This window comes from Temnothorax nylanderi, unplaced genomic scaffold, assembly GCF_030848795.1.
Source record: "Temnothorax nylanderi isolate EJ_2023f unplaced genomic scaffold, tnyl_v1.0 TNYL_tig0017_pilon, whole genome shotgun sequence".
Classification (NCBI taxonomy): Eukaryota; Metazoa; Arthropoda; class Insecta; order Hymenoptera; family Formicidae; genus Temnothorax; species Temnothorax nylanderi.
Window position 1 is genome coordinate 1474050 of NW_027249079.1, and position 26042 is coordinate 1500091.

Genomic DNA, 26042 nt, shown 5'->3' on the forward strand with positions numbered 1-26042 from the left:
TCCCTCGGATTAAAGTTATATAAAGTCTGCTTATTGTATATATAAAAGAAGTCGAACAATAAAATCTTATCATTTACGTACTATCTAATGGCGCAGTCTCTATGAAAATTTTTTCCTTTAATCGAACACATGTTATAAAACTTCATATTTATCGATATATATTTTTATTAAGGAAAATTACTTTCCAAATAAAATCAGCTAAATTCTCGTAAATGGTTCAAGTTAAAGACACAAAGTTTTATAAATGATATTTTTATTTGACATTTTATAATTGGATCCAAATTTTATTTCAAGTCAAAATCGAGTGAACGTCGCGAACTTTCAGATTTTCACTGAGGTTAATTTGCCTTAATACTATCGGAATGCTTACGATCGTGCGTGGACCAATGCCCCGTGAGCTTGTTGTATACATTTTGTGTTTGTTACACAGAGCGTTAAGAAAAGGTTTAAGTGTGTTTAAAAACTCGACGGTATGTGTTCCTTGTGATCAACACAAAGCCAACTATTCTTTCAGTAAAAATATCGATACGCCGATAGTTCTTTGCATTTAGAAACAATCAAATATATTTTTTTTAGATTTAGGAGAAAATAAAAATATAAATAAAATTCTGCTTATAATTTTAAGCAAACTTTACAGTAACGCAAAATTTTAATTTAAAGCTTAGTTGACGATAAAATTTTGACCGAGAAAAAAATCAGCTCCAAATTGTTCAAGAAATGCATCCTGCACCAATCGTTTAATCCCATTCTTCGTAACAAGTTCGTATACAACTTCTTGTGAAAGGGTTACGAAAATAATCAGAACAACTTGGCCTCGAGTCAATGTTAATTGTATTTCTGTTAATAATTGTTGCAAGATTGTTCGCGTTACCCGCTTTGCAAAGAGAAGCATATGCAGGGGCGATGATGACAACACGAATATACAGGTAGCTGAGAGCTTTTGTTATGTGCATTGCACTCGGAGCGCAATATGTATAATAATTACATATAATTTATCTAGCGATAGGATAATACTATCTGTAAAAAAAGTATTTTCTCGGGGACGCGCTTGCATTACATTGCATTTACAATTTATGTAGTGCGTATCATCGCGTTCGCATATGACGTGTGTGTGTGTGTGTGTGTGTGTTTGTTCCGTGTATCTAAAAGTGGGTATGTATGTGTACGTGCGTGTACGCATATGCGACTTAAACGTTTATAATTCATACAAGCTTGGACACCATGTCACTTCTGTCATGTTGTTGCAACGCATTTGCACGCCAGAATAGAGTCGTTACAATAATAAAAATAATTATTTAACTTTAACAATATATTCATTTGATATAGTCATCTTGTTAATAAATAGAGCAACATATACATAACATTAACAATTGCTAAATATATGTATACACGTACGGGATAATAATGCGAAATGAAGAAAAGAAAAGAAAGGGGCGAATGGGTAGAGGGGTGGGAAGGGAAGATGGCAAGAGAACGTTAGATTTTACATACATACAGCAATTATGTATAATAAGTTATATACATATGTACAAGAAATATTTCTTTCAACAATGATAATCACGTTTAATTACAATTATTCGTGGAATTTTTTTACAGTAATGCGGGAGAGGGAAGGGGAGGGGAGGTGAGGGGAGGCGAAAGAATGATAGCGAATTGGAAGTATTTGACGGGAGACAGCCGAGATTTAGCGTGTTCGGAGCACGAAGAAAATACAGCGCGCGAACGCAGGTGTAAGGGCAACGAGAACGGTTTAAAAAAGGGGGGGGAGGGTGGTGGGGAAAGAAGCGCTATCGCTGCTGACGCTGCTACGAAATTAAAACTTTGACGGGGAAAATTTATGAAAATACATTGCACAATTTCTCCGGCGGGGAAACGTAGCTTCGGGAAAAATTTAACAATCGTCGAAACTAAGTTTCTTAACAACATCTTATCGCAAGAAGAGAGGAACTTCTTTTTTTTCCTTTTTTTTAGCACCTAAACATTTTCTAACGCAATTCCGTAAAATCTTTTTCAAAAATAAATACTTTTTGTCTCGACCGTTTACTTTTTTTTCGTATTTTGCGTGTGAGAGAGAGATTCAGTGTGTGAATCATAGTTATGTACAAATGTATACTTAATAAAAAAATATCTCTATTTCCGTTGCCGCGAACCTTGTCAACAATCCTTGTGAGACAGACCTACCTACAAGTATACAGCTCCATGGAAATATGAATTTCATGGGAATTGCACTCGAACCGCGTGAGTCTTTTAAATTGCACTCTTAACGTGAGGGGGGGGTGTGGGGGTCGGGGTAGGGGACGAGATATATGATCTTAAACATTGAGTCCCGCTTCTCTCATATTGACCATGGAACGAGTCGATACATAACACTTTATCGTCTTACGTGGCATTACATTCTCGCACAGTCGTTCGCATGCAACGAGACGCATTGCTCCTCCTCATCCCACCCCCATCCCTTCTCTCGTTTCTCCCTCTCTTTCGCACACTCTCTCTTTCTCTCTATCTATCTATCTTCCGCTTCGCTCTACGATTCCCGGAAGCTGCAGATGTGGTATCGATTTCGTGTTATACAATTGCACGAAAATGCTCTTGCCACGCTCAGTGGTATCTAGATACGCGATGCTGCCGAATATCGCGAGGAGGGGAGAGAAAGAGAGAGAGAATTCATATTTCGTACGTATCTGGATACAAGCTAAAACACGAAGTACATGTAAAAGCGGAATAACGTCTGTCGTTTTTCTATTAATGGGATTTTTTTTTTATAATCGGACGATTAACTTCCATTTCATTGTGGTTGCTTCCATTCAACTGCGAGTCCGTTTTCAATGATCGCACAGATTGTGTGTAGGATATTTTAAGTACTTCGATTTTTTCGCTATGACGCAAGAAACGTTATCTTCGTATGTACAATGAGGAAATCGTATTCTTATTCTCGTTTTATTTTAAAATACATGAAGTTAATCGTCCTCTCGCGAATGATAAGAATTACATATACGACATTTAATTCTTTCTTCCTTCACATGATAACTTTCATAATGAGCAAATTGTTTATTAGATAGCGGAAAGAATTTGTCTTGTGCTGCTCGTGAGATTCAATTAATTTGTATCCAGCTATATTCTTAAGATAATATAAAGAGTTAATGGACCGACGATAAATGACGGATCAGTCAGCGACGGATCAGTTTTGACCGCCTAAAGATTTCCGCGATTTCCTCTTCGGTCATCATGAGAGATGCAGGAAAGGAGAGAGAGAGAGAGAGCGAGCGATGGTCGAAGAAAGAGAAGAGGCGAGAGATAAGGGAACGGTGAGGAGGATAGGGGGGAGAAATAGAATCGGGGAGACATAGATCACAACTTGTCAGAACGTGACAAACGTAATGAGATCTCAACGTTAAAGGGGGACTTTTTCAACATCGTTGTCATGGAATTCATTGATTGCAGGGTGACGACGCGTGGCTCTGGTGATGGGTTCTCGGATTAGCGTGGGACGTCTCACGCTTCAGCCTCTGCTTGAGATGTACCTTCGCGTGGCGCTTCTTTTCGTCGCTCCTGGCGAACTTTCGGCCGCACTGATCACAGCAAAACGGTTTCTCGCCGGTGTGCGTGCGCACGTGGGTGGTCAGGTGGTCGCTCCTCGAGAACGAGCGCATGCAGATGCGACACTGGAACGGCTTCTGCCCGGTGTGGATGCGTATGTGCCGGGTGAGCTCGTCGCTGCGAGAGAACCTGCGGTCGCAGCCGTCCACCGGACAAGCGTAAGGCCGCTCGTGGACCGGCGTCTTGCTCGGTCGATTCGGATACTTGCGCGGCTTCACGGGGACCAACCGGAGCGGTAGGGCGCTCTGCTGATAGACCTGAGAAAGGATCTCGTGGCCCTTCGAGGTGCTCGGATTGTACTCGGCCAGTTGGACTCCCGTACCGCAAGCCGCAGACGGCGGAGCTTGCTGCTGTTGCTGTTGCTGGGCCTGCGCCTGAGCTTGCTGAGGTTGCTGTGGAACGCTGGAAGTGTAACCGGTGCCCGTCGGCTCCTGCTTCAACGTTGTCTCCTGATGATGGGCGTGAGAATGATGGTGGGAGAGGAGACCGGGATCGTAAGCGTCCTCGTGACCCGTCAGCCAGGTCGCGGGGGTGGTAGTCGCCGTGTCGTGATAACCGGGCGGCGGGGGTGGTTTTGAATCGACCTGCAGCAATTCGACGGTCTCGCCGCTGTACGCGGCTGAGTGTAAGTTGGGGTGAAGGAACGGCTGGCCCGCCAAGGTTAAGGTTGGCGACGGTAACGGCCCCCACAGCTCCTGACCCGGCTGTTGCGGTTGTTGCTGCTGCTGGTCGCCCTGGAGATTGCTCAGAGGGGAGGACTGCGCGCAGGTCGTGGTGAAGACGCCGCGATAGGTCAACGTCGGTACATTGCAGATATTCACGCTCGTCGCGGGCACAGCGGACGTGGAATGCGGTGAGTATAAAATTACACCACTTTGCAGCGCGTTGCAGCGATCCGCCTCGTCCTGGGTTTGGTGGTGACGCGACGGCGGACTGCTCGAAGGGGGCGCGTTTGACGTAACGGCATTTCGCGCGTCCTGATGATGATGGTGCCGATGATCCCTGTCGGCAGACGCACCGTTCTCGTCTTCCTCCGCGGTCGCCTCCTCCAAAGAGAGATCCTCACTCGCCAGGCTGCCTGTAAAGCACCGATAAAATCATCGCTTAGTCTCGATCTCGAACGTATCAAGTCGCGTATGTTTCATTTGTGTCCTATATACGCGACGGACGGACGCGTATTTGTATCGAGAGCCGACAGGAAGAAACGCGCGATACGGGGGTGACTTTATCTCACAGAGGCTCTATCTTTTGTCTGCATCCTGCCGCGTTGTTACTTCCTTTCCTACTCATATAATTGCTAACTGGCGTTGAGGAAGTACTCATCAAAATCACAAACAAATGGAATGTAGTGCCGTGCATTTTTCTTTTTTTTTTTTTTAATAAAAAGACTTTAACTTAATAAGAGACTTTACTTTAATAAGATAATATTTTTTACGATATAACTTGTCGAATATATCGCCGAGGAATGAAACACTAGAGATCGTCGTAATTGTGTGTTTGCGCTTTTATTAAATATACATACTTTCATGTCGGGAGATAAAAAGGTATATAGCAAACGCCTTTGTCAAGCTGTACGATAATCGGGAGGGTTATTACGGTACTGAGGGTGGCGGAGGTGGGGGCAGCTGGAAGCATGAATGAACCGAACCGAAGGGATAGTGGGAGGTGGAGGAGAGAGAGAGAGAGGAGGAGGAGGAGGTGGCGGTGATGCAGAGGAGGGTCTCTGAATGTCGGGGTCGTTGGGTATTGATCCGCGACAGGCGGACAGACCTTCGATATTACGTGTTTTCGCGGGCGAGTGTAATAAACGTCAGTAACACGCCTCATGGCTCCTCTCCGCAGACGCCACGGCTGCTTGACGCACCCGCTTGGCGCACTCGAGAGTGCGGTGCTCGGGGTACTTTAGGCGGTTACCGAAATTTTCCCGCGAATGATGCAGATGCTAACGACCAGGCATCGAGGAAGCGCGAGGAGCTCGCGGATCGTATAGAAAGCGAAAGGTCGACGAAAGCGAAACAGTACGTATTCAATGGGCGCCGTGTTTTCGCCCATGTAATCCTGTTAACGTTCGCCAAATCACGAGGGATACAGATCGTGTCCGATCGGCCCCGAGCTCGGCCATACGCGTACAATCGCGCGTATCGTATTGTTCCCCCTTGTGCGTTACGCTACAAATGAAGTCGTAGCGACGAAGTAGGTATTCCGAGTGAGGAGAAAACGATAGGGTGGTCTCCCTCGATCGATTCTCTCGTCTTAAGGACTAGCTCTGAGATGTAGGTACCTGAGATCGGTGGCGGTTCAACGAGCGCGGAGGGCCCGAAGAAAGACGGTAGGTCGCTGCTGGTGGTGACCGGCGTGTTCAGGTCGCCGGGCTTATCCTTATCGTTCGTATCGTGAATGTCGCTCCTGCAATTCCTGATGCAACTCTTGTCGTCGTCATCGGGCTGCCGGTGCCGCTTACCGTCCACGGTATCGGTGGACGGCGAGGACGCATTGACGTGCACCAGCTGATGCTGGTGATGATCGTCCAATCGATGCTGGTCCAAGTGATGCTGATGATGCCGGCCGTGGTTGTGTTCCGATGGGGGGGCGGTTGAGCTGATCTGAAGCTGCATATGTAGCGGCACGCTCGAGGACAGGGAGAGCTGCGGCGTGCTCTTGCCGCAGCTGCTCGAGGACGAGTTCGTGCAGGTCGCGTTCACGGGGGGCGGCCCGGTGACGCCGCAGGTGACCGAGCCGGACGAGGAGGCCGCGTTGTAAGGTAAACACGCGTCGAAGCTAAGCTGCACCGGCAAATTGAACGTCGCGTGATGATGATGATGATGGCCCAACGGCGGCGAGGAGAGCAGAAACGGGCTGGTGGCCGCGTGCGGCTGCGAGCCCACCACCTCTACGCCGTCCATAGTCATCCTCTGGAGCTGGTCGCCTCCCTGGGCGACGACAGAATCCTCGGTGCCGCACTGCGTGTCCTCGCCTGCGGTTGTATCGTTCAACGTAATTATTATGGTTAGAATTATTACAGCCGTTCCTCGATCACTCCGAGAGTCTTAAGTTATTATTTCGAGAGCAATTAAGTATCTTTCTCTCTTTCTTTCTCTCTCTCGCTCTCTCTCTCTCTTTCTCTCTCTCTCTCTATCTCCCAATGTAAATAGCGCGCGTGTTAAAAACTTGTGAATAATGCGTTAATATGTCTCGCGATCTGTCGCAGGGATCGGTCCGTGGTTCCGTCACTCTACTCCTTTCGGCTAGTAGGATTAGTATGCGATTAAGTATGCGGTGACGTTTCCCACTTTCTTGCTCGAGATCGCGTGGCGCGCGCCCTTGGGTTAACTCGATCGAGCCGTTCGCGCGCCGCTTGACGCGAGAAAAAAGGGTGTCTTCCTTTCCCGCCTCTTGTTTCTCTATTTTTCTTTTTTACCTCGATGGATGCCACCGGCCGTGGCCGGCAACACCGCGTCGCGGAACGGACCACCACCGACCACTAGGAATCACCATCACCGACACCATTTACCACCACCGTGCGCCAGGGAAGCTATACGCGCGTGTAGGACCGTTGGCGGCTCTCTCGCATACGCAATATATAGGTATATCTCGACGAATTTTCGATTCAGGTACGGTCGTGGTGTCCGGTACCACCGTTTTCTCACCTCACGGACGACGAAGCGAGGAGGTTTATATAAACGACGGATATTACAATCGTGGGACCGGTCGCGTGTACGTCCGGGGGCGCGCACCGCTCTCGGGGTAATACACTTCTCTTCTCACCTTCCCGACGTTTACGGACGCGTCCGTGAGAGAGAGCCGACGTGAGTACGCGTCGGGAAGCGAGGCAAAAGTATTCGTGCGGCGGGAGAAGACGTGTCCGGCAACCCGCCACCCGCCGTCGCCGCCGCCGCCGCCGTCGCCGCCGCCGCTGCCGCTGCCGCCGCCGCCGCCGCCGCCGCCGCTGCCGCGTCAGGTCCACGCGTGCTCCGAATCTGTGCGCGAGTGAGAGCAAATACAGCGTGTATGATCCGGGAGCGTGTGCGTAGGCGCGCGAACGTGAGCACGCGCGCGCGCGCGAGCGCGAGCGCGAGTGGCCGCGCGCGTTTTACGTCGCGTCGGCGAACTCTTTTTCTCTTTCTCTCCTTCTCTCTTTCTCTTTCTCTATCTCTCTCCCTCTATCTCTCTCTGTCCATCCATGTTTATCCGTCTCTCTTTCTTTTCTTCTCTTTCTCTATCTCTCTTTCTTTCTCTCTCTTTCTCTCTCTCTCTTTCTCCCTTTCTTTAAGCGCGGCTCTCCTTCGGGTAAAGGTGTACCTCGGCCGAGAGAATGTGTATTGGCTCGTGCACGGGCGACGTTGTTAAAGGACGCGCGATGCGTGGGGGTCGCGCACGAACTGAGCCGAGCGGCGGCGCGCCCCGTAGTTTTATGAATGGACCGCCGAGACTGTCCCATATTTGGAAGCGCCGAGTCGAGACCGCCAGCCAATCCCCGCCCGGCCGGACCACTGTCTACGCACGCGTGTGTGCGCGCGCGCGCGCGCGCGTGGATACGTCTTCATACGTATGCGCGTATTTATATACGTTGCCAGCATATATACGTGTGTATTTAAATATACGCGCGTATATTTAAATATACGTACAAACGCGCGCACGTATATACGTGTATACGTGTACACGCACATGTATACATGCGTCTCGCGTATACGCGGGTATACGTGTAAGATCTGAACGATCCCCCTCCCCCCTCTCTCTCCCCCACCCCACCCCCTGATCTCTCCGTGCTTCTCGCGCCGTCGTAGTTGCCAGCCAGTGCTTACGAACGTATATCTAACCTCCCCCCCCACCAGTCGCCCTTCGCGCGCCGCCACCCTCCCCCCTGTCTCCCTTCGCGTACTCCCAGCGTCCCACCATCGGAGCTTCCTCCTCCTCTCCTCCCCGTGCTTCCCCGCCGGCTCCACAACCCCGTTCACCGGTGACGTAGGGCATCGTGACGTAGACCCGCGGCGCACGACTGTTGTCCCCCCACGAGGCACTTTCGAGAACGCGCGCGAGCACGCGACGGAGATGGAGGAAAAGCCGCGAATTGGCGTAATAAGGAGAGCGGAAAAGCGCGGAGCGGAGGACGGCGCGATCAATCCGACGCGGTTGTATCGCGGAGCGGTTTTGTCGCCGATCGGACGATCGAGCTGGGGCTAATTCTTTTTTCCTTTTCTTGGGTGTTTTTTTTTTCTGAGAGAGGAAGAGAACGTGGCGTCTCTCATTTTCGGCCGCGTATATATAGTTAATCATAAATTAAAATAAGCAGGCCGGACCCGTTCCGGATCGCGTGTCGGAACCTGTCGTCAACGTCAACGTCGATAGCTATTCCCGTCATAATCCCGCGCCTGTCGGCCGGCGCGAAATTATTAGCGGCTCGTACGTTAGCCGGGGCAAATATGGTAAGCCGTGCCCCGTGGTAAATTATCTTGTATTACTGTCAATTATGCGCGAAGTCCTAAGAGAATAAAGTATTCACTTAGGCGCGGGACGCGCGCGCGCGCAGGCAAATTGCCGCCCATTTACCGCGTTATATCGGTAACTTAAAGCCCGCGCGCGGAAAAGGCGCGCGGCATGATAATGAAATTCCGCAGATCGCTATCCCGCGCTCGCACACGTATCAGCGCGGGATGACGTGGAGGAAATCATCGATCGCGGGGGAGCAAGGGATCTGCTCTCCTCCTCTCTCTATCTCTCTCGCTTTGGTCTACTCCGCTATTATTGGATCTATCACGACGGACGGAGCGTCGAGAATGCGGCCTCTCGCGTTTGGCCGATTGCATATACGTATAAATAGTTACGCAGTCATCTCGCGGTAAAAGCGATACAAATCCATCGCATATGGAGAAAGTAATTTTATCCCCGGACGGTGGTTTTCTCTTTTTCTCTCTCTCTCTCTCTCCCCCTCTCTCTCTCTCTCTCTCTCTCTCTCTCTCTCTCTTCCTCTGTCTCCGTCTGTCTCTTAACATCTGTAAGCGCGCGTGTCTGCCATACGTGAGACCGAGCCCGGCAGCTCTCCTCGGGAGGGTAAGAGACGCGTGCCATTTGTGCGGTAGACGCGTGCGTCCGCGTCCGTGCGTGCCTGCGTGCGTGCGTGAGCGCCCGGTTAGCAGTCACGTATATGCGCGCACGCGCGTACGATCTTTTTCTCGCGGGCGTCTCGCAACCACCTGATGCCCTATTTGGCACCACGCGCTGCCACGCGCCCGTTCCCCCTCTCCCTTCCCTCGCTCTCTCGCGTCGCTCCGTCTTGCTCTCTTGGTGTCTCGCCCCCCCTTTCCCCTTTCCATCGCCGGGTGTCTATTCGCTCTCTATTTCTCTCTCTCTCTCTCGCTCCTCCTGCTCGCGCGCGTTTTTTACTTCGCTTTTTGATTATCCCTCGATGAGGAGCGTGCTGTATAATCGCGTAAAATAGATCGAGCTCGAGCAGATATACGTAATAATATATTTAGATTTCCACAAAAGCGAGATACAAGCCATTGTAGCTTATTTTACTGTTCTCCGTATATATTCATGATTGTTACAACGTAATGTTGAAAGGTATCGATTTAATAGAAATCTATTCTATGTTGGAGGTATTAATAATATTATTGATGACGAAATTATATAGCTATCAGGAAATAGATGCTAGCAAGTGTGTGTGTGTGTCTTACTTTCGGGTGATGCGAACACCGGGCCTATAATTATAATTAATGCTAGGCGCCACCAAATAAGCCGATACTCTCTTCAAGAATATATTATACCTACTATATTGATCTCTCTCATATTTTTATTTCATCTTTACTGTCATTTGAAAAATATATGCTACATAATTAATTATTTTTTCACACGGAAGAATGATCACTGTATCAATGAATCAATAATATAGAAATGGTCTAAACCGTTTCGTTAAGTTTCTTTATAACAATAATGCGCACAAATACGCACAAGATACTCTATGATGATCTCGCGCGCGATGATGCGCGTTGATACTACTTCTGTCCGATCGAATTTTACGTAAAAATCAGTGCACGTACGCACGGGAGCAAAGAGACAGTGACGCACGTCAACGACGTTGTTCTGGCACAACAAAATGTTCTAAAATTACCGGTGGCTCTTGACGAGGTGGTGGGCGCGCACTATTCGTGGCCCTAATCGACGCGATTTTGCGCGGGCGAACGGCGCTATTTCAAGCCGCCACGCAACCACCTGAGCCACCCAGCATCCCCAAATACCCGGGATGACTAGTGCGGCGAGCGTCAAATATTTCCCTATGCTGCCGATGAGTCAGTCAACCGATGATGCGAAAGATTTTTGGCAGAGCGCGCCTCTCCTCCTCTCGCTCGTCACCGTCGCGCTGCTTTTCTGCGTTTTATATTTTTTTATTGATCGACGCGCGAGAGACGCAGCTCGCGTATGGTTAGGATAAATAAGAACCGCGCGCGCGATAACAAACACGATATTGGAGCTCGCGGAAATTTTAGATTGACGCGAGATGTAAATTAGGATATGCTTTCGGGGATGACGCTATACGTAAAATTACGAAAAGCGGACAATGCGAGATGTTCTGGCACGAGACCGCGCGCGATTCTGGATTCCTTCGAAACGATGCGCTTTAAGCACACTGCGAATTCTTGGTACGCGAGACGCGAGTATTTAAAAACTTTGAATACAAAAGCATCGAGTAGCTTATTGTGATTAGATTTTTGTTTGAGGAAAACCAGATTTAAAAGAAGCGTATTAGGAGTTTTAAAGGAAAACGTTTACTCGTACCATTAATCTTTGGAGAGCCGTAGAATTTTTTTTCTTAAATGACGAAAATTTCGCTCCAAGAAAACATGTATAATCGGATGCGAAATGTGACATTGCGATTTGGAGACGTTTTAACGTCTCGCTGCCCTTCAAAGATTAAAGTAGACCTCCCACAGTGTATAATATTTAATATCTATAATGGAAGTAATGCACATTCTGTCACTTAAATATTCTTGAACGTTCAGTTCTATTTTATTCGGTAATATTTACAATTTCTAATATTCATGCTTGTGTTTGGTATCCTTAAACTTCGCAACGCGACTTCAATGCGACGTTTCTGCTCCATTTTCCTCCTCCGGTTGTCTTTCCATTGTACGTCAAAGCGACGTGTACTATTTCGAAAATTTCACACATGATCTCGAAAACTAAAAATAATATAGACGACGATTTCAAGGGAACGCACAAGTGAGAAATATATGTAGTAAAGAAGCGCGCGAGTGTACTCTAATGCTTCTCACGCTTTGTATCGCCGTTTATGCGAAACAGCCGCTGCAGGCGATGTGTATTTTAAATCGCTCCTGTACCGCGGCGATCGCTATTACGTACTTTGGCGCTGCGCGAGCTGGTGAGTCACGACGAGTCCGCGACGACTCGCGAGGCTTTCGCACGTTTTTGCGCGACACGTTACCGAGATCGTTGATTAATGATCGTTTCCGGTAGATACGAGCATTTACTTCGACCTTTCAGTAGCTTGCACCGCAATGATGAGAGCGTTATTTCCGATTATGACAGTTGCCGCAGCAGATCATTATCTACGTCAGATCGCGACGCGAGGGTAATTTAATTACGAAACCCTGAACGAGATAAAAGCCCGAGAGATGACCGAAGATATTCGGCAACTTTTCAAAACATAGAAAATTGGGGACGATCTTTCAGATGTCAGATCTTACATCTATTCGAAAATCGAGAATTAAATACTAAACCAGTCAAGATACAATTTTTTAAGGGAAAATTGCGGGAAAAAAATAATTCTCTTTAAACAGTTATATTAATGGCTAACCAGCGGCGCTTTTAAAATCACTGCCTATAGGCTATTACCTACGCTATCCATCATAGCTCGTGGAACGAGCTTAAGTTCTTCTCGCGTATACCTTGAGACTGAAATTACCGAAGCAATTACCGTACAAAAGCATGTGTTGGTCTGTATTGGTCAGTGCGAAATGCTCGTGCCCGACAATTTCTGCTAATACTTTTTTTATAAATGGCCAAGTATCGATCGTCGAGCTGACGGTGTCTCGAGCGATATAGCGGTCAATGTCAAAGCTGAATTAAATTAAACGAATGAAGTCATATGGCGACCGTAAAGTATAATATAATATTGGTAAAAAAAAAATTCATATATATATTTGTAAATTGTAAATAAGTTCGAACGGACTGCCGCGATTTCCGATAAGAGCTCGGCGGCGAAGAGGCCGAAAGTAATAATGATACAGTCGTGATACTTTCTAAAAACTGACGCATTCGATGGTTTCTAAGGAGTATGCAAATTTATCGGCGCGGAGGCGTGGACGCGAATTTACTATCACGTGGAGAACTGTGCATTTGAACTACAATTTATATCGCACTTCCTCGTTTCCGCGACCTTTTAACGCGCAGTTCTGTTTACAATGAGCACTTACGCGCGGGACACGCGTCTGAGACCGCGCATCGTGACGAGATACGGCGATCGTAACTGCCATTATGTCCGTGCTCCACGCCCGAGAATTTGATTTTTCCGAAAGGGGATCGCGCGTTACGCTCGCGCGTGAAAGGGTATAAACTCGCTCGCGCGGTGCCCGCGCTCTATGTCGGTACATTTTTTTTAACAACTCTCTATTAATAATGATCGGGGCAGCGGAAAAAGATTTACCACGTGAAGAAGTTACAAAAGCGTAATGCAAGCAAATATTAATAAACCGTGATAACGTCAGGGCAAGGCTGAGGTGGTAGGTGGGGGGAGACTGAACTGACTAAAAATATAATTGCTTTATGAACCGCGGATGTGAATACTTTATATAAAATTCCTGTTAAAAATACAACATTTAAAATAGTGCGGATACATGATAAAGTAAGAGAGAGAGAGAGAGAGGAAGAGAGGATAATATCAGGAAGCAAAAAAAGGACACGTACGCCTTTTACTCTTTTCCATCGCGGAAAAGTTATAAAGTGACATTTCCGAAGTTGTTACAGAGATGAAAAATATTTTTATATCAAATGTACAAATCTGTGGTTTCTATACTTGATCTCTTCTTCTAGATATTTTTCATTGGATATTACTCTTTTTAATTTTCAGTATTTTCACACTATTGAAAATCACGGTATTTAAACTATTTAATTTAAAAATGAATTTCGATCGTAATCACTATGGTTAACGAATATTTCACCCTTGCTTGCGTACCCTTAAAACTTAATTTCCATAGGAGACCTCCATTTTCAATCATTTGTAACTTGAGAATGGTTGGGTCCCTGAACTTCTTGTTTAGAAAACACTTATTCAAAATAATGGAAGAATTATTAAAATGGAGAGTTGTTTGATAAGAGTTCGGAGCGTCTCCCATGTAGATAACAATTCGCGGGAACTTCCTTCCGCTTCTGCTGAAAGGCCGGCGTAAAAAAAAGTCCGGAATGGAAGCCCTCCTAAAACAAGAATGGTGCATCGATCCGAGACGCGCGTTTCATACGAGAGATGGTCGTAAGTCCACCCAGACAATCCTCCCGAGACTATTTTTGCACCGTGGCCTATCGATTTCTGGGATCCTCCTCCTTCTCGCTATAGCCCGTGTACTTGGACGTCAACGGCGGCTAACGTATAACGCGTAGTTAACCCCCTTCGTCTTGTTCCCGCTTAGTCTTATCGGTCGATGCTGACGTAGATGCTTCATACGTCCTATGAGCCATTCATAGACGATAACGGCACACCAACACGCGCGCGTGCCAGCGTATTTTTATCGCGCTATAGGCGCACCGGCGTACAAATCCGCGAAGCTATGGCGTAAAAATACATGGGAGCAATGTGTCGGTCCCGCGATTATCGTGACGATTCCCATGCGAGGCCGCTGAATATAGCATCTTCCGTATGAGTCCACACGGATCGTTAAATTGCGCGCGTAAGCGGGTCGATTTTTTTTCTCTCCTTCGGCCAGGCGCGTCGTCGCGACATCCCTTCTGCCTGCCATTTGGCACTTACGTTTGCGAGGGTGCGTCCGAACCCTCGTAATGTTATCGTCGATATCATGCGTATTCGTATCATTGCGAACGCGCGACATGTGTGCTCAAAATTTCTTGGATACTTTGACGACCGTTGCGGCGTCAAAGGCGAAACGCACGATTACACGGGTATTTATAATGCACTTCGGACCTCATCGCGGCATCGTCGTTTCTTCGTGACTTCTCAATTTTCTTACCTAAGAAAGTTCGTAAGTCGCCCAAATTACTGTTAAGTGACACACAGCGAACTTTCGCAACTTTTTATTTTTCCATAATCGCACGTGAGAGCTTTAAGATTCACGTCGATTCTGTAATTCTCACAGTGGTGTATCCTCTTAAGCAAAGTCCATTGGAGAGTAACGTTAGTCGCGTGACACTAATTGAGCCTCTCATCAATTTTCTCTCCTTTTTTATTTCACGTGGTTGATTTTAGTTTGGTTTCTGAGAGGCTCGACCCGGTTCAAGTAATCCACGAGAGATAGTCGAGTATAGGTAAAGTGTGCTGTTCGGTAATTGGTGTATATGACGCTACGCGAAACAATTGTGTACGCAAGGGTCACTTAAAGCATCTGATTTTACGCTTCGTTGAATGGGAATATAGCAGGTATAGTAAGACGTCAATTATCTGGATCAATCTGAGAGATGAATGATACACCTGTTATGAATTATTCTCGGGAAAACTTTCAAATAAAGTATGGCTTCAGATAAAATTTCGTCAAAAAAGAAAATAAAAGTCGTCTCTCTTTTTAAACTTGAAAACAATGCTGAAATGTAAGAAAAACCCGATTTAATAATCAAGAAATTAATAATCAAGTCTTTGATGGAAGCTGATTGTGCCTTTTTAAAGACAGACCCTAGAAAGAATCGGTTAGAAATCGCGCGAAATCTTGACTTATTTAAAGGACATCCGACAGATTTCGGCAATGGCCACACGCGCACCATATTTAAATTCACATTTTATCTCGAGGGGGCGGCTTGTCTTGTCGCACATTATTTGTTTAGCTGCCGGGGAACTTTATGATATCGTCTCGCTAATCAATTTCACGCTGCCGATGATATCTGCAAGAATGGATCGAATAATTATCGGCGTGACATTTCGTATTATACGAAGAGCGATGTTGACTAGTCATTTTAATCACGTCGCACGATTATATCCTGATAAAGGCACTCGTGACGCAATATCGACGTTTGCACCTCTCGCGTTATCATATACGTAATTCAGTTTACGATAAAAATTTTACCGTATTTTACGATCGATTGTCAGGGTGGGTATACGTCAGCTTTGACGTATGAGATAAGGTTGTGACGATGTTTCGGCATATGCCCGTCACACGCGACGTAAGCGTAATGAAATAACGATATTATCTGATGACGATTGTTTTATTTTAATCTTAATATATATCGCTCTAATTTGGTAACAATTAGATTATCCTCTAAAATATTCCTCCGCATTATTATCTCAAATCGCACGCGTAATTTATTTCCTCCCGGAAAGGAAATTATTTCCGAAGATAATAATTCTTCAGAATTCACGTCACTGATAATAAAAAAGAGCCAATTCTTGTAATTATTATCCTATCGACCATACTGACATACATCATACACATCGACGAGATGAAAAGGTTCTTCGAGATATAAAATCTTGATAGTAACAGAAATATACGATAAATAACAGATCAATAAAAATTAAATCGTGGACGCGCAAATTTCTTTTAAGAATTTCTTGGTTTACTCATATAATTGAACGATTATCTTCTCTCCTTCATAAGTCTATTGTCGTTATAAAAAAAAAACACGTTTAATACTCAATGTATTTTTTCAATCTTATAATTCTAAAAACATCAGCTTTAATTGATACATAGATATTTAAAAGTTACATTTATATCGCGTGAAATTTTTTAGTACCGTCAAATTTTTAAAGGACACTTTCGCGAAAAAGAAAAATCAATGGCTGTCTAGAGATTGAAGACGGCGCTGGTAGAAATTTCGTGGTTGACCCGCAGTATGACGTACCGTAAAAATTAATGCGCGCAGATATCTTCTGCTAAGAACTTTTATGCGCAGCTCCGCGAAAGAAAGAAGAGAGAGCGCGAGCAGAACCAGCATTATTAAGAGGACGTCAATGAGAGCCGGGTATCTAGAGAAAGAGAAAGACAGAGAGAGATGAGAGAAAGAGAGAAGGTGACTCGTTCCCTTTTATCCGCCCACTGTGGGCTCGTGTATGATGTACGATTTCCTGTCTTACGAATCCATACAATAATAACGAAATGTCAGGCGTGTACATGCGATTTACTATGCGTTACCATACGAAGGTACGACACTTTGGATAATGACCTGCGCAAAACGTGCGCTTTAATCCGCGTTCTTACGTACAAATGGGGGGGAAAAAGGATTTCTCGCGTGCACACAAAACCTCTCGGCGTAATCAGCGCGTTTACTTTGAAGCATATATTAAAGTAAAAATGTGGAGCACGGACCACAATAGATGTCCATGAATTTCCGTGGACCTCGGATGTCCTTTAAATGAGGACCAGCTATCATCGGGCTTTTAACTGTTTTAACGTCGACGGGAGGCGTTTCGTTCCCCTTGTACAAACTTGACCTGGTGATGTAGCATGTCCAATTCAGGGGGACTACCGACGGTGTGTGGAATTAAGAGTTATCGGTTCTTCAATATCTTTCTCGGCTCGTGCTGGGCACGACCCTCCCTTTCGTCTTTTTACATACTGTCTTTCGCAAGTGGCACCGCCTAAAGAGCGTTAGACGCAAAAGAAACCGTGTCTCTTTATGTTTATGAGATAATTATGCATGGTATATTATAATCTTCCGGTCCAAGTATCCTTTTTTATGTAATTACTTTGTATTTTGATGTACAGAAGAAGGCAGTAAAAAGTTTGCGAAAAATCAGTGCATTTTAAAAATATAATACTTCATGTGGTAAACGCGTGTCTTTAAAGTCTCTGCATCAACATTTTTTATTGAATTTCTAAATGACGATAAACTGCACGTTAGATTGCTCACGACGACTTTGTTTCCCGTCAAGTTATAAATATTAACCAAGTATTGCTTTTCGTGACGATGAACTTATTTACATGAATATTATAAAAAGCGTGTCGTGTACAAATTATTATGATGCAATATATGATCACAACGAGTTTCTAGGTCAGTTCGCGTCAGATCGCCAATCTTGCAGTCTCATTGCCAGCGATGACAGCGATTATCCGACGGCAAGATTTAAAATCTCGCGTAAACTCGTATCTTTGCCTACGTGAGCTCGAAATCTTATCGATTCTAATACACTTCGAATCTTTGCAAATCCGAATGTGTATGTATTATACAATATCTTCGTATAGCATATAGGGATACAACGATTTGTTAAATTATTTCTACGTATATTTAAGTTATACTGCATAAATTAGAAGTTGCATTTTGCCGTCGGCAAAACTCGTGGCTCTTCTCTTTATGTAGTACGAAATTTATTAAATAAGATTTGATGTCTCGCAAAACAACACTCCCCCGTAGTGTTGTTTAAAATTTCCGATTCCATCGATTCGAAAAGACAATAGTGGACACTTTTACGGTGAATTTTATTTACGTTGATAGTTTTTGTTATTTTTGGTACGCTTTCCAGTTATTTCTCCAGTTATTTATTAAAGAACTATTAATTCTTAATATAAAATAAACGGAAGAGGTGATATAAATTGAAATCAATTTATGCAACAGAAAATTGTGTATACGGTTGTGCGCGAATATAATCGTCAGCCAACATACGTCGTACTCGTTAAACATCGTCTTGGTTTATCGAGTAGAAGTAAAGGATTCAAATATCACAGAAATACCCATTGTTTGGCGTCTGACAAAAGCATGAAAAGCTTTCAGATAGTTTTTGCACATTAAGGTAAATTATTATTTTAATATTTAGATGCTTGTAGCGGAGTTATCAGTGTCTGAGTTACGATATTGTTGTTTTCAACATGGTTAATGATATAGAAGCTTTCTGCCGTACGGCAGATAAATCGTTAGTTATTTATATTATTTCTTATGTCAATATTATTATATAAAAGATATCGCTAATGTAGCTAGCAATTGGTTAGAAACGTTTAATTACGAACTTAACAGCGAATAATCCGTTTTGAGAATTGCTGTTACGGGTTAAAAAAGTGCAAGCCACGGATTGCGTTCGATCTAAAGTAAGGTAAATACTGTTCTACTTAATCTTAACGTTTAATTAATAATTTGTATCTTCCGAAATATCGAATGGACGGCTCAGAATATATGTAATTCGATCGATAGTGTCGCGATTTTGTACAGAAAAATGGTGAAAGACAAGGAGCGAGACTTCGATATCGAACAATGATAGGTAATTATTACAAAAATAATCGACGTTAGCGATTTTCAAGCAGCTTGCACCTTTCATTGGTTGCGAAGACCGTACAGAAGTGCCGATGAAATTTTTAAAAAGAAACGTTCGACGAAAGTTCGAGCAATTTGCGTCCGGATAAATGTAATCCTAACTTCGCGCTTGATTCTATCGTTATCAACAACGCGCGGGCTCTACGAAGGTCTCTCACGAGCCACATTCGCGTGGTGACAAGAAATTTAATAGCCAGTCTAGAAATACAGGTTTCGTCGTGCCGATCTTAAAGCTTTAAAAGATCGATTATCATACATACAGTCGCGCGGGGAGTGTGTTTGGACCGGTGTTAATACCGGTAGTCGTACGAGTCGGTGCCGATAGATAGAAGGAAATCGCGACGGAAAAGAAAAACTGAAAGAAAGAAACGTCGAATGGCTCGAGACGCAAATTATATTTCTCGCGTTCGTCTCGCGAATGCGCGTGGCGTCGCAAGAAAAGCCGTCAAAAGAGGACACCTCCGAATCTACTCCGAATCTCCGCGGAAGATACTCGCGGTTCTTCGCGGTCTCTCGTGGAAGAGGAAAAAGAAAACATTCTTCTGAACCCTCCATTCGATTTCGCGGGGGATGCTCGTCGCTCAGACATTACCTGACGGCGGCGGCACGTGATGGTGATGATGGTGATGGTGATGATATCCCAGCGCGGGCGGCGGCGGTGGATAGACCGCTCCCCAGATGCAAGACGCGGCCGCCGCGGTCGCCTGCTGCTGCTGCTGATGATGATGATGGTGATGCTGCTGCTGCTGCTGCTGCTGTTGGTGATGCTGTTGCTGCTGCTGTTGCTGCTGCTGCTGTAGTAGCTGTTGCACTTGCGCAATGTCCACGAACTCCTGCAGCTCGCCCTCGGCGGCCTCCGGCCTGGCATCGCGCGCCCGGCCCTCGACGGCGGCGGCGGCAGCGGCAGCGGCGGCGGGCACCACCGCGAACGGATTGCCGTTGTTGTGCTGGAGGTGCTCGAACCCCGCGAGCGGATTCGCGGGCTCGTAATTGCTGCGCCCGGTCGTGTGTTCGCGGCGCATCGCGAGCGCCAGCATCTTTTCAACCTGTCCCGTCGCCGGTCGTCGTCGCGGTGCCGATCCACGTGATCCTCGCGCCCGATCTCGCGCGCGCCGCCGACTCGCGTGCCTTCGTCGACGACGATGCCGTGGAGGACGCGGGTGAACGCACGCACATGTCACGGCGTCGCTAAGACACCCTCTTCAACCCGGGATTACCCAGCAGTCATTCGCCCGTTCCCGCACGGAGTCCAGTTCGCGCCACAGTCAAAATCCCACGAGGACGAACGGATAACACACTTGAACTGAGAGACATTCGGCGATCTTCACGATCGGCGTGGCGAATCCGACGTGGAACACGCGGATCTCACGTGTTCTACCCTTCAGCACGAACGACTGCTAACGTCCTTGGAGAGGATGAAACGCCAAAGGACTCGTGAAAGTTTGCGAGTCGATTGCGCTTCTTCAATAGCGTTTCCGACAGTTTTCAAGCTCGTGGAACCGAATATGGTCACGCGGCGGAATTTCGCCGGACATTAAGTTGTTGTCGGGCAATTATCCAATAAATCGGTACTCGGTATCGCTCTCCCTCGAATGGTATCGCTTGGAGCGTGCCGGAAAAGGATGCTCTCGGACGTTGGTTGCGAGCGTGGCCGATAAACGCGACGTACCGGTACGAGTGCTGGTCGCACTGTATCACCGAAGGATACCGCTCTCTTGCTCTTCCTCCGGGTTCCTCCGGCGCATCGACCTTCCGCTCTCTTTGACACGTTGGCCCCACCTTCGGTTCCTCTTCCTTCTCGCGCGCCTTCGGCAGTCTCGGCTCCTTCCTCTCTTTCGCGAACCCCGTCGCACTGTCCTCACACGCCGGCTCCTATTATCACGCTTAGGCTCACTCGCATCTACGGTCCTCTCGTCGGTCCTCTCGTTGATCCGATGGCCGATGGCCAATGGCGGTGCGCGAGGCGAGGCGAGGAGACCGGGAGACGAAAGGCGAAACCGGGCGAGGCGACGAAGGCGAGACAAGGCGAAGCGTAGAGAAGCGACTAAAGGGGTTCAGCGATGGCCCGCGCTAGACTAATAAAGCGTGGCTCGCGCGCGAAGCTGTCGGGTGCCTGGAGAGCGCGCTCGCACGTTCGCGCGCTCGTGCACTCACGGGCGAAGAGACGCGGAGGAGAGGTACCCGCGCCGTGATCGGAGGCGGTTTGTGATGTCGTTGGCGCGTCGCCGTCGCGCGCTCGCGTTCGATTCCCCGTGAACGCCGCGCCGGGCCGGGCCGGGCCGGGACGATGACGAGATTCAAGCGGCGGCGTCACGTGTCGTCGACATCACCCCGTGGGTACTCCCGCTACTGTTGACGGTGATTGTCTACGCCACTCTACGCGAAACAACCCCTCCTTCTCTCTCTCTCACTCGTCTTCCCCGCTCTTCTCCCGTCTCCTCCCTGCTCCTCGTCCCTCCCGCCCGCCCGCTCCCCCCCCTCCCGTCTTCGTTAGCTTCCTCTCGCGGGTTCTCTTTCCTCGCCCTTGTCTCGCCCCCGTTTCCTCCACGGGTTCCGGGCCATTCGTCTCTCCCGCGTGGTCTGCAATCTCCATTCATTCCTTTCCCCCGCCACCCTTCGTGCGCAAAGGATGTCTTCTCTCTTCTCTCGCCGTATTTCCCCCGTTCCCCGATCCGATCTCGCGGTGTCCTCTCTCCATCCGGCTATCCCTCCCCTTGGTACCGACGACCGGCTCCACGTTCCCTTCCTTGAGGCACGATAGCGTCTCTCTCTGTCTCGTCAATCTTTCCTCTTTCTCAGTGCCCCGAACGTTTGAACACCAACGCGTTCATCGTCGGTACCACAACCGACGTTCGCCGGGTGACGTCACCGGCGTGGGCGCACCCCCGTGCAAGAGAAAGAGAGAAAGGTAGAAAGAGATAGAAATAGAAAGAGAGAGAGAGAGAGAGAGAGAAGCTCTTTCTCCCATCTCTCTTTTTAAGCTTATCCTCTTTTCTCTCATCTTTTTCTCTCTTCCTTTATCCCCGCGAATTCCACTCCTCCGGTTTCTGTGATCCGAGTTTATCTCCTTTATCTCTCTCCTTTCTTGCTTTTGCACGCGCGTGCCGGAAGACACCTAATCGATCGGTGACACAACGCAAGGAGTCGCGGCAAAACAGTGCCGAGAAAAAAAAGAAACAACAAAAATTTCACGTTCATCAATTTTAGCGACAGTTCGAAACGTGTGGGATTCGGAAGATCCATGGATGGACCGGGATGGAAGGCTTATAGAGTCCACGGAATCGCCATTCGACAAAGGATTCAGAGGTCGTCGGCCTCGCAGCTTGAACCTATTTCGTCCTCCGAACGAGAAAGGCCGGTAGCTCCTCAGCTCTCGGAGTTCAGTTCATCCTCAATGAAATGAGCTGGCTGCACGACTGAGGATGCAAATTCTTGAATTAACGCGAAGGACAATGATAAAAATGAAGGGGGAGCGAGAAACGATTGATCGGCAAACTGAAAAGTCTCGGCAGTAGTAAAAATTGTCAAATATGGTGCTGGTGGAAGTCCGACGATGGTCGACGCCGATGACGACGTCGAAGGCTACGTCAACGTCAACGTCGACGATGACGACGGCGATACGACGCGATGACGATGGCAACGACTAGCGACGGAAACAACTACGACAACACGAATCGCCATGGCGGTGGCATAGTCACAGGCGTTGCGCGCCATATCGGGTAAGACTGTTCTACGTGGGCTTAACATCTATCTCGCCGTCTCCTACCCCTGGCCACGCAGTTACCGAGCAAACACACCTTTTTAGCGGCATTTCATTAATATCATAATGGCAATGGGGATCAAGCGAATGAGTCGGCCTGCCCCGGAGGCAGACTTGGAACCAAGAGGCGCTTCTTCGTAGCCAACGCCTCTCGCCGTACGCTAACTGTCTCGCGTCCGAGTGGATCATTTGTCTTCCTCAGTGAAGTACAACTACGCATGTTGTAGACTCCAGTGATTCTCCGCTGGGCAAGAGTCGCTCTCGCGAGGTCGCGAAGCGCGATCCGCCGCGAAGGTATCCGTCTTTCAGAGAATATTTTGCGAAAACGGACTTTCGCATTCAACACGCCATTGACCAATTTCCGATTGCGCTGTAATACATATCGTAATGCACAGATGAACAAAGAATTACGAGGATTTAATGTATATATAAGGATCCATATCGCGATGATGCAGAAAAGAAGACTATTTCCTCTTATAATTCTTTACAGGCTTTCTTACTTGTACACTTTGCGTTCTTTTACCTTATAGACACTCAAGTTTTTTAAATTTTGACGTAAAATTTTCAATGACGTATACTCATTGGAGTCTAATTTGATATAGGAGATTTTAGACGAGAATGAGGACTTGTATAAAAGAACAAAATTTGAAAGGAAACGTTTTCTGAATCCATTCAAGGATACATAATTTTCCCTCAGGCCTCCAATCAACATTTGAAACTGCTTGCAACTTATAGCGTATGATTTGCAAGCCTTCAAATAATTCATTATATTGTAACCAAACTCGCGGTGCGTAAAACGACGAATTAATTTGCAGAAAAGAAACCTGGAAACCGAGTGCATATAACAGTCGATTTGACTATCGCGAACAATTCGACGAGATAACTCGTTTAAGATTACCGAGTTTCTTCAGAACGCCGCTTCTATTCAACTAGTTATAGATAAAGTGCGCGAGTGCGCGCGCGCGCGCGCCTGGCTCTCGAACCACCTCATCCTGACTAATTACGGCGAAGCCACGAGCGACACCGGATTAGCATTCCAGTCGCCTTAGATACGAGAAGTTGCGAATGAACGTTACCTTCGCGTCGCGAGAAAAGAGGGGAGGACGGTTTCTGACTATAGTATATCCGCTCTCTCCTTCTCCATCTTCCTCTCCCTCGCTCTCTCTCTCTGTCTCTCTCTCTCTGAGAGACATAATTCGAAATTGTCGGCTGGGTCAAAGAGCAGAGCTCGGCTACTTAAGCGAGTTGACTCTGGTGTTCTTCGGGGTCACGTGCCACAGCTTCTTCTTCTCCTGCTGTAATCTCCTACCGTTGCCCTTGTTCCTTCATTACCGTATGAAAGAATTTTGGCTAGCATGATTTAACATTAACGTCACGGTGTCCGTGCGTACTTTTTACGCTAGTAATTAGTGTGACAACACAAAATTACATGCTTTCTTGCATGGTGATATATAAATTTTTATATTTATATATAGATAACAGGCTACTCTCTTTCGCTCTTTCTTTCTTAGCTGTATATTAGAAATATAATGACAAAGATATACAATTGGCATAAAGTTTTAAGATGTCAAAGAAGGATTCAAGATTTGGAGGATAAGTAATATTCACTAAACTGAATAAAGAATCTCGGATCAACGTAGATAAAAAATTAAGGAGACAGGAGCGGTATTTGAAAATTAAGATTAGATTATCAGAAAAGTGAATGTTTCACGAGATTCTGTATTATCAAAATCGAGAAATATTTTTATCTCTGGCAAGATCAATTTTTCGTCCCAAGTGTCGATTGGACTACTCACAATCAGTTTCGTGAATAGTTTGCTTTCTCGAATCCTTTTCTTCAATATTCTACGTATGATTTATTTCGCGACACGTAATACCGTCGCAAGTACATCAATACAGATCGTTCGCGTCGCGCTATTAGTCGCTTAGCGTACGACGTACATTCTCCTACATTCTGTCATATCCTCCGGTCATTTACGACGGCCGGAGAACACGCGGTCTTGGAGGCACAACCGTGCCGATCTGACCTCATCGGATGTGGCTCTGATTTGCTCAATTCGTCCACGACGTTCCTGCACTCGTGCGCGGCCGCGTACATCTCTCACGGGCGCTTCAATACACGGTCGTCTTGCGCGGAAAAAGAGCCTCTGCGCGATTGCTATCGTCTCTGCCTCATTATTCCATTATGATGGCGTGTGGCGTGTGCCATACCCCATCCGCCTCGCCTTCCCAGTGTTGACCGCTCTCCTCCTCCTCCTCCTTCTCCTTTTTCGTATCCTTACTCTCCTCTCTCTCTTTCTCTCTTCTCCGATGCTCTTTTCCCCTCCCGCAGTCATCTTCTCCGGCGTTTTCCTCCCCATCCGTTTTCTCCTTCTCATTCATCCGTCGAACCATCTTGGTTCATGTTCCTCCGGCTTCCTTCGTACAGAGCACCGACGGAGAGACACCGCGTACACATCTTCGTGACGATGACGTGCGTGATATTACGCGCCGAGATACGTGGAGCCAACACCAACGAGAGAAGGAGCGAAAGAGCGGAGAGAAAGTGAGACGATGAGAGGACGTTACGAAGAAGAGAGAAAAGAAACGAGCGAGCGACGAGGAGGCGCAAAAGGTGGTATAGTGGGCGGGAGGAGGACAGGGAATGAGGGATGGACGATGCAGGGACGAGGCAGGGCAGAGACTCTCAAATGGTTCGAAACAGGTTCCAGGACCGTTGCTCACTTCGATCCCCTCGGTGGGTGGAGAACGAGTTACAGTACGCGCGCTGGCCGCGGAAGACAGCTGGGTTTTGGTTACAGGCGTGCGTGGCGAGGCTGCGAGATGAGGAGAAGGTGGAGATAAAGCAGGAGAGAAAGAATACCTCTTTCGAGCTACACGCACGGCGCACGCGAAGTTAACGTTGACATTTTCTCTTATTGAAGATAATTATTGTCAGCAAAACTACTAGGAGTACATGATAAATGATCTAGGTTGACAATAGGATTTTCTTTGGTACTCGTAGGAAGCAATATTCGCCGGTTCTAATTGACTACTAAGATAAATTATGCTACATATTTGGGTTTTGCATAGAAATCGCGCACGTTTTGAAGGAAAAAATGGTAATTTTTCCAAGAGTTTTTAAAAATACATTTATTTATTATTGACTGATAAATTCGAAGCTGTTTTTATTCCTTAATTTTTATTACTTAATTCGATATTTTACGAACTGTTTTATTTCTGAATTTAATTTCATATACACAGGCACCTACATATACTGTGATGTCAAGTATAA

General features: G+C 46.7%; 1 protein-coding gene across 1 annotated transcript; it reads right to left on the bottom strand.

Annotated features, from left to right (window-relative positions):
• Positions 1-813: 813 nt before the first annotated feature.
• On the bottom strand, positions 814-21285 carry LOC139768685 (uncharacterized). Its single transcript, XM_071699131.1, has 3 exons — positions 19601-21285; positions 5879-6571; positions 814-4675 (listed from the first exon to the last, which is right to left on the bottom strand). Exons 1-3 carry the CDS (start codon positions 20043-20045, stop codon positions 3429-3431), a joined length of 2385 nt encoding a protein of 794 aa, XP_071555232.1. The 5' UTR covers positions 20046-21285; the 3' UTR covers positions 814-3428.
• Positions 21286-26042: the final 4757 nt, after the last annotated feature.

Excerpts from the sequence above, each read along its gene's own strand:
- LOC139768685 (XM_071699131.1), bottom strand. The coding sequence starts at position 20,045 with ATGCTGGCGCTCGCGATGCGCCGCGAACACACGACCGGGCGCAGCAAT. Across the intron at positions 6,572-19,600 it reads TCACGTGCCGCCGCCGTCAG|GCGAGGACACGCAGTGCGGC; the intron begins GTAATGTCTGAG and ends ATACAACCGCAG. Across the intron at positions 4,676-5,878 it reads TGAACCGCCACCGATCTCAG|GCAGCCTGGCGAGTGAGGAT; the intron begins GTACCTACATCT and ends GGTGCTTTACAG.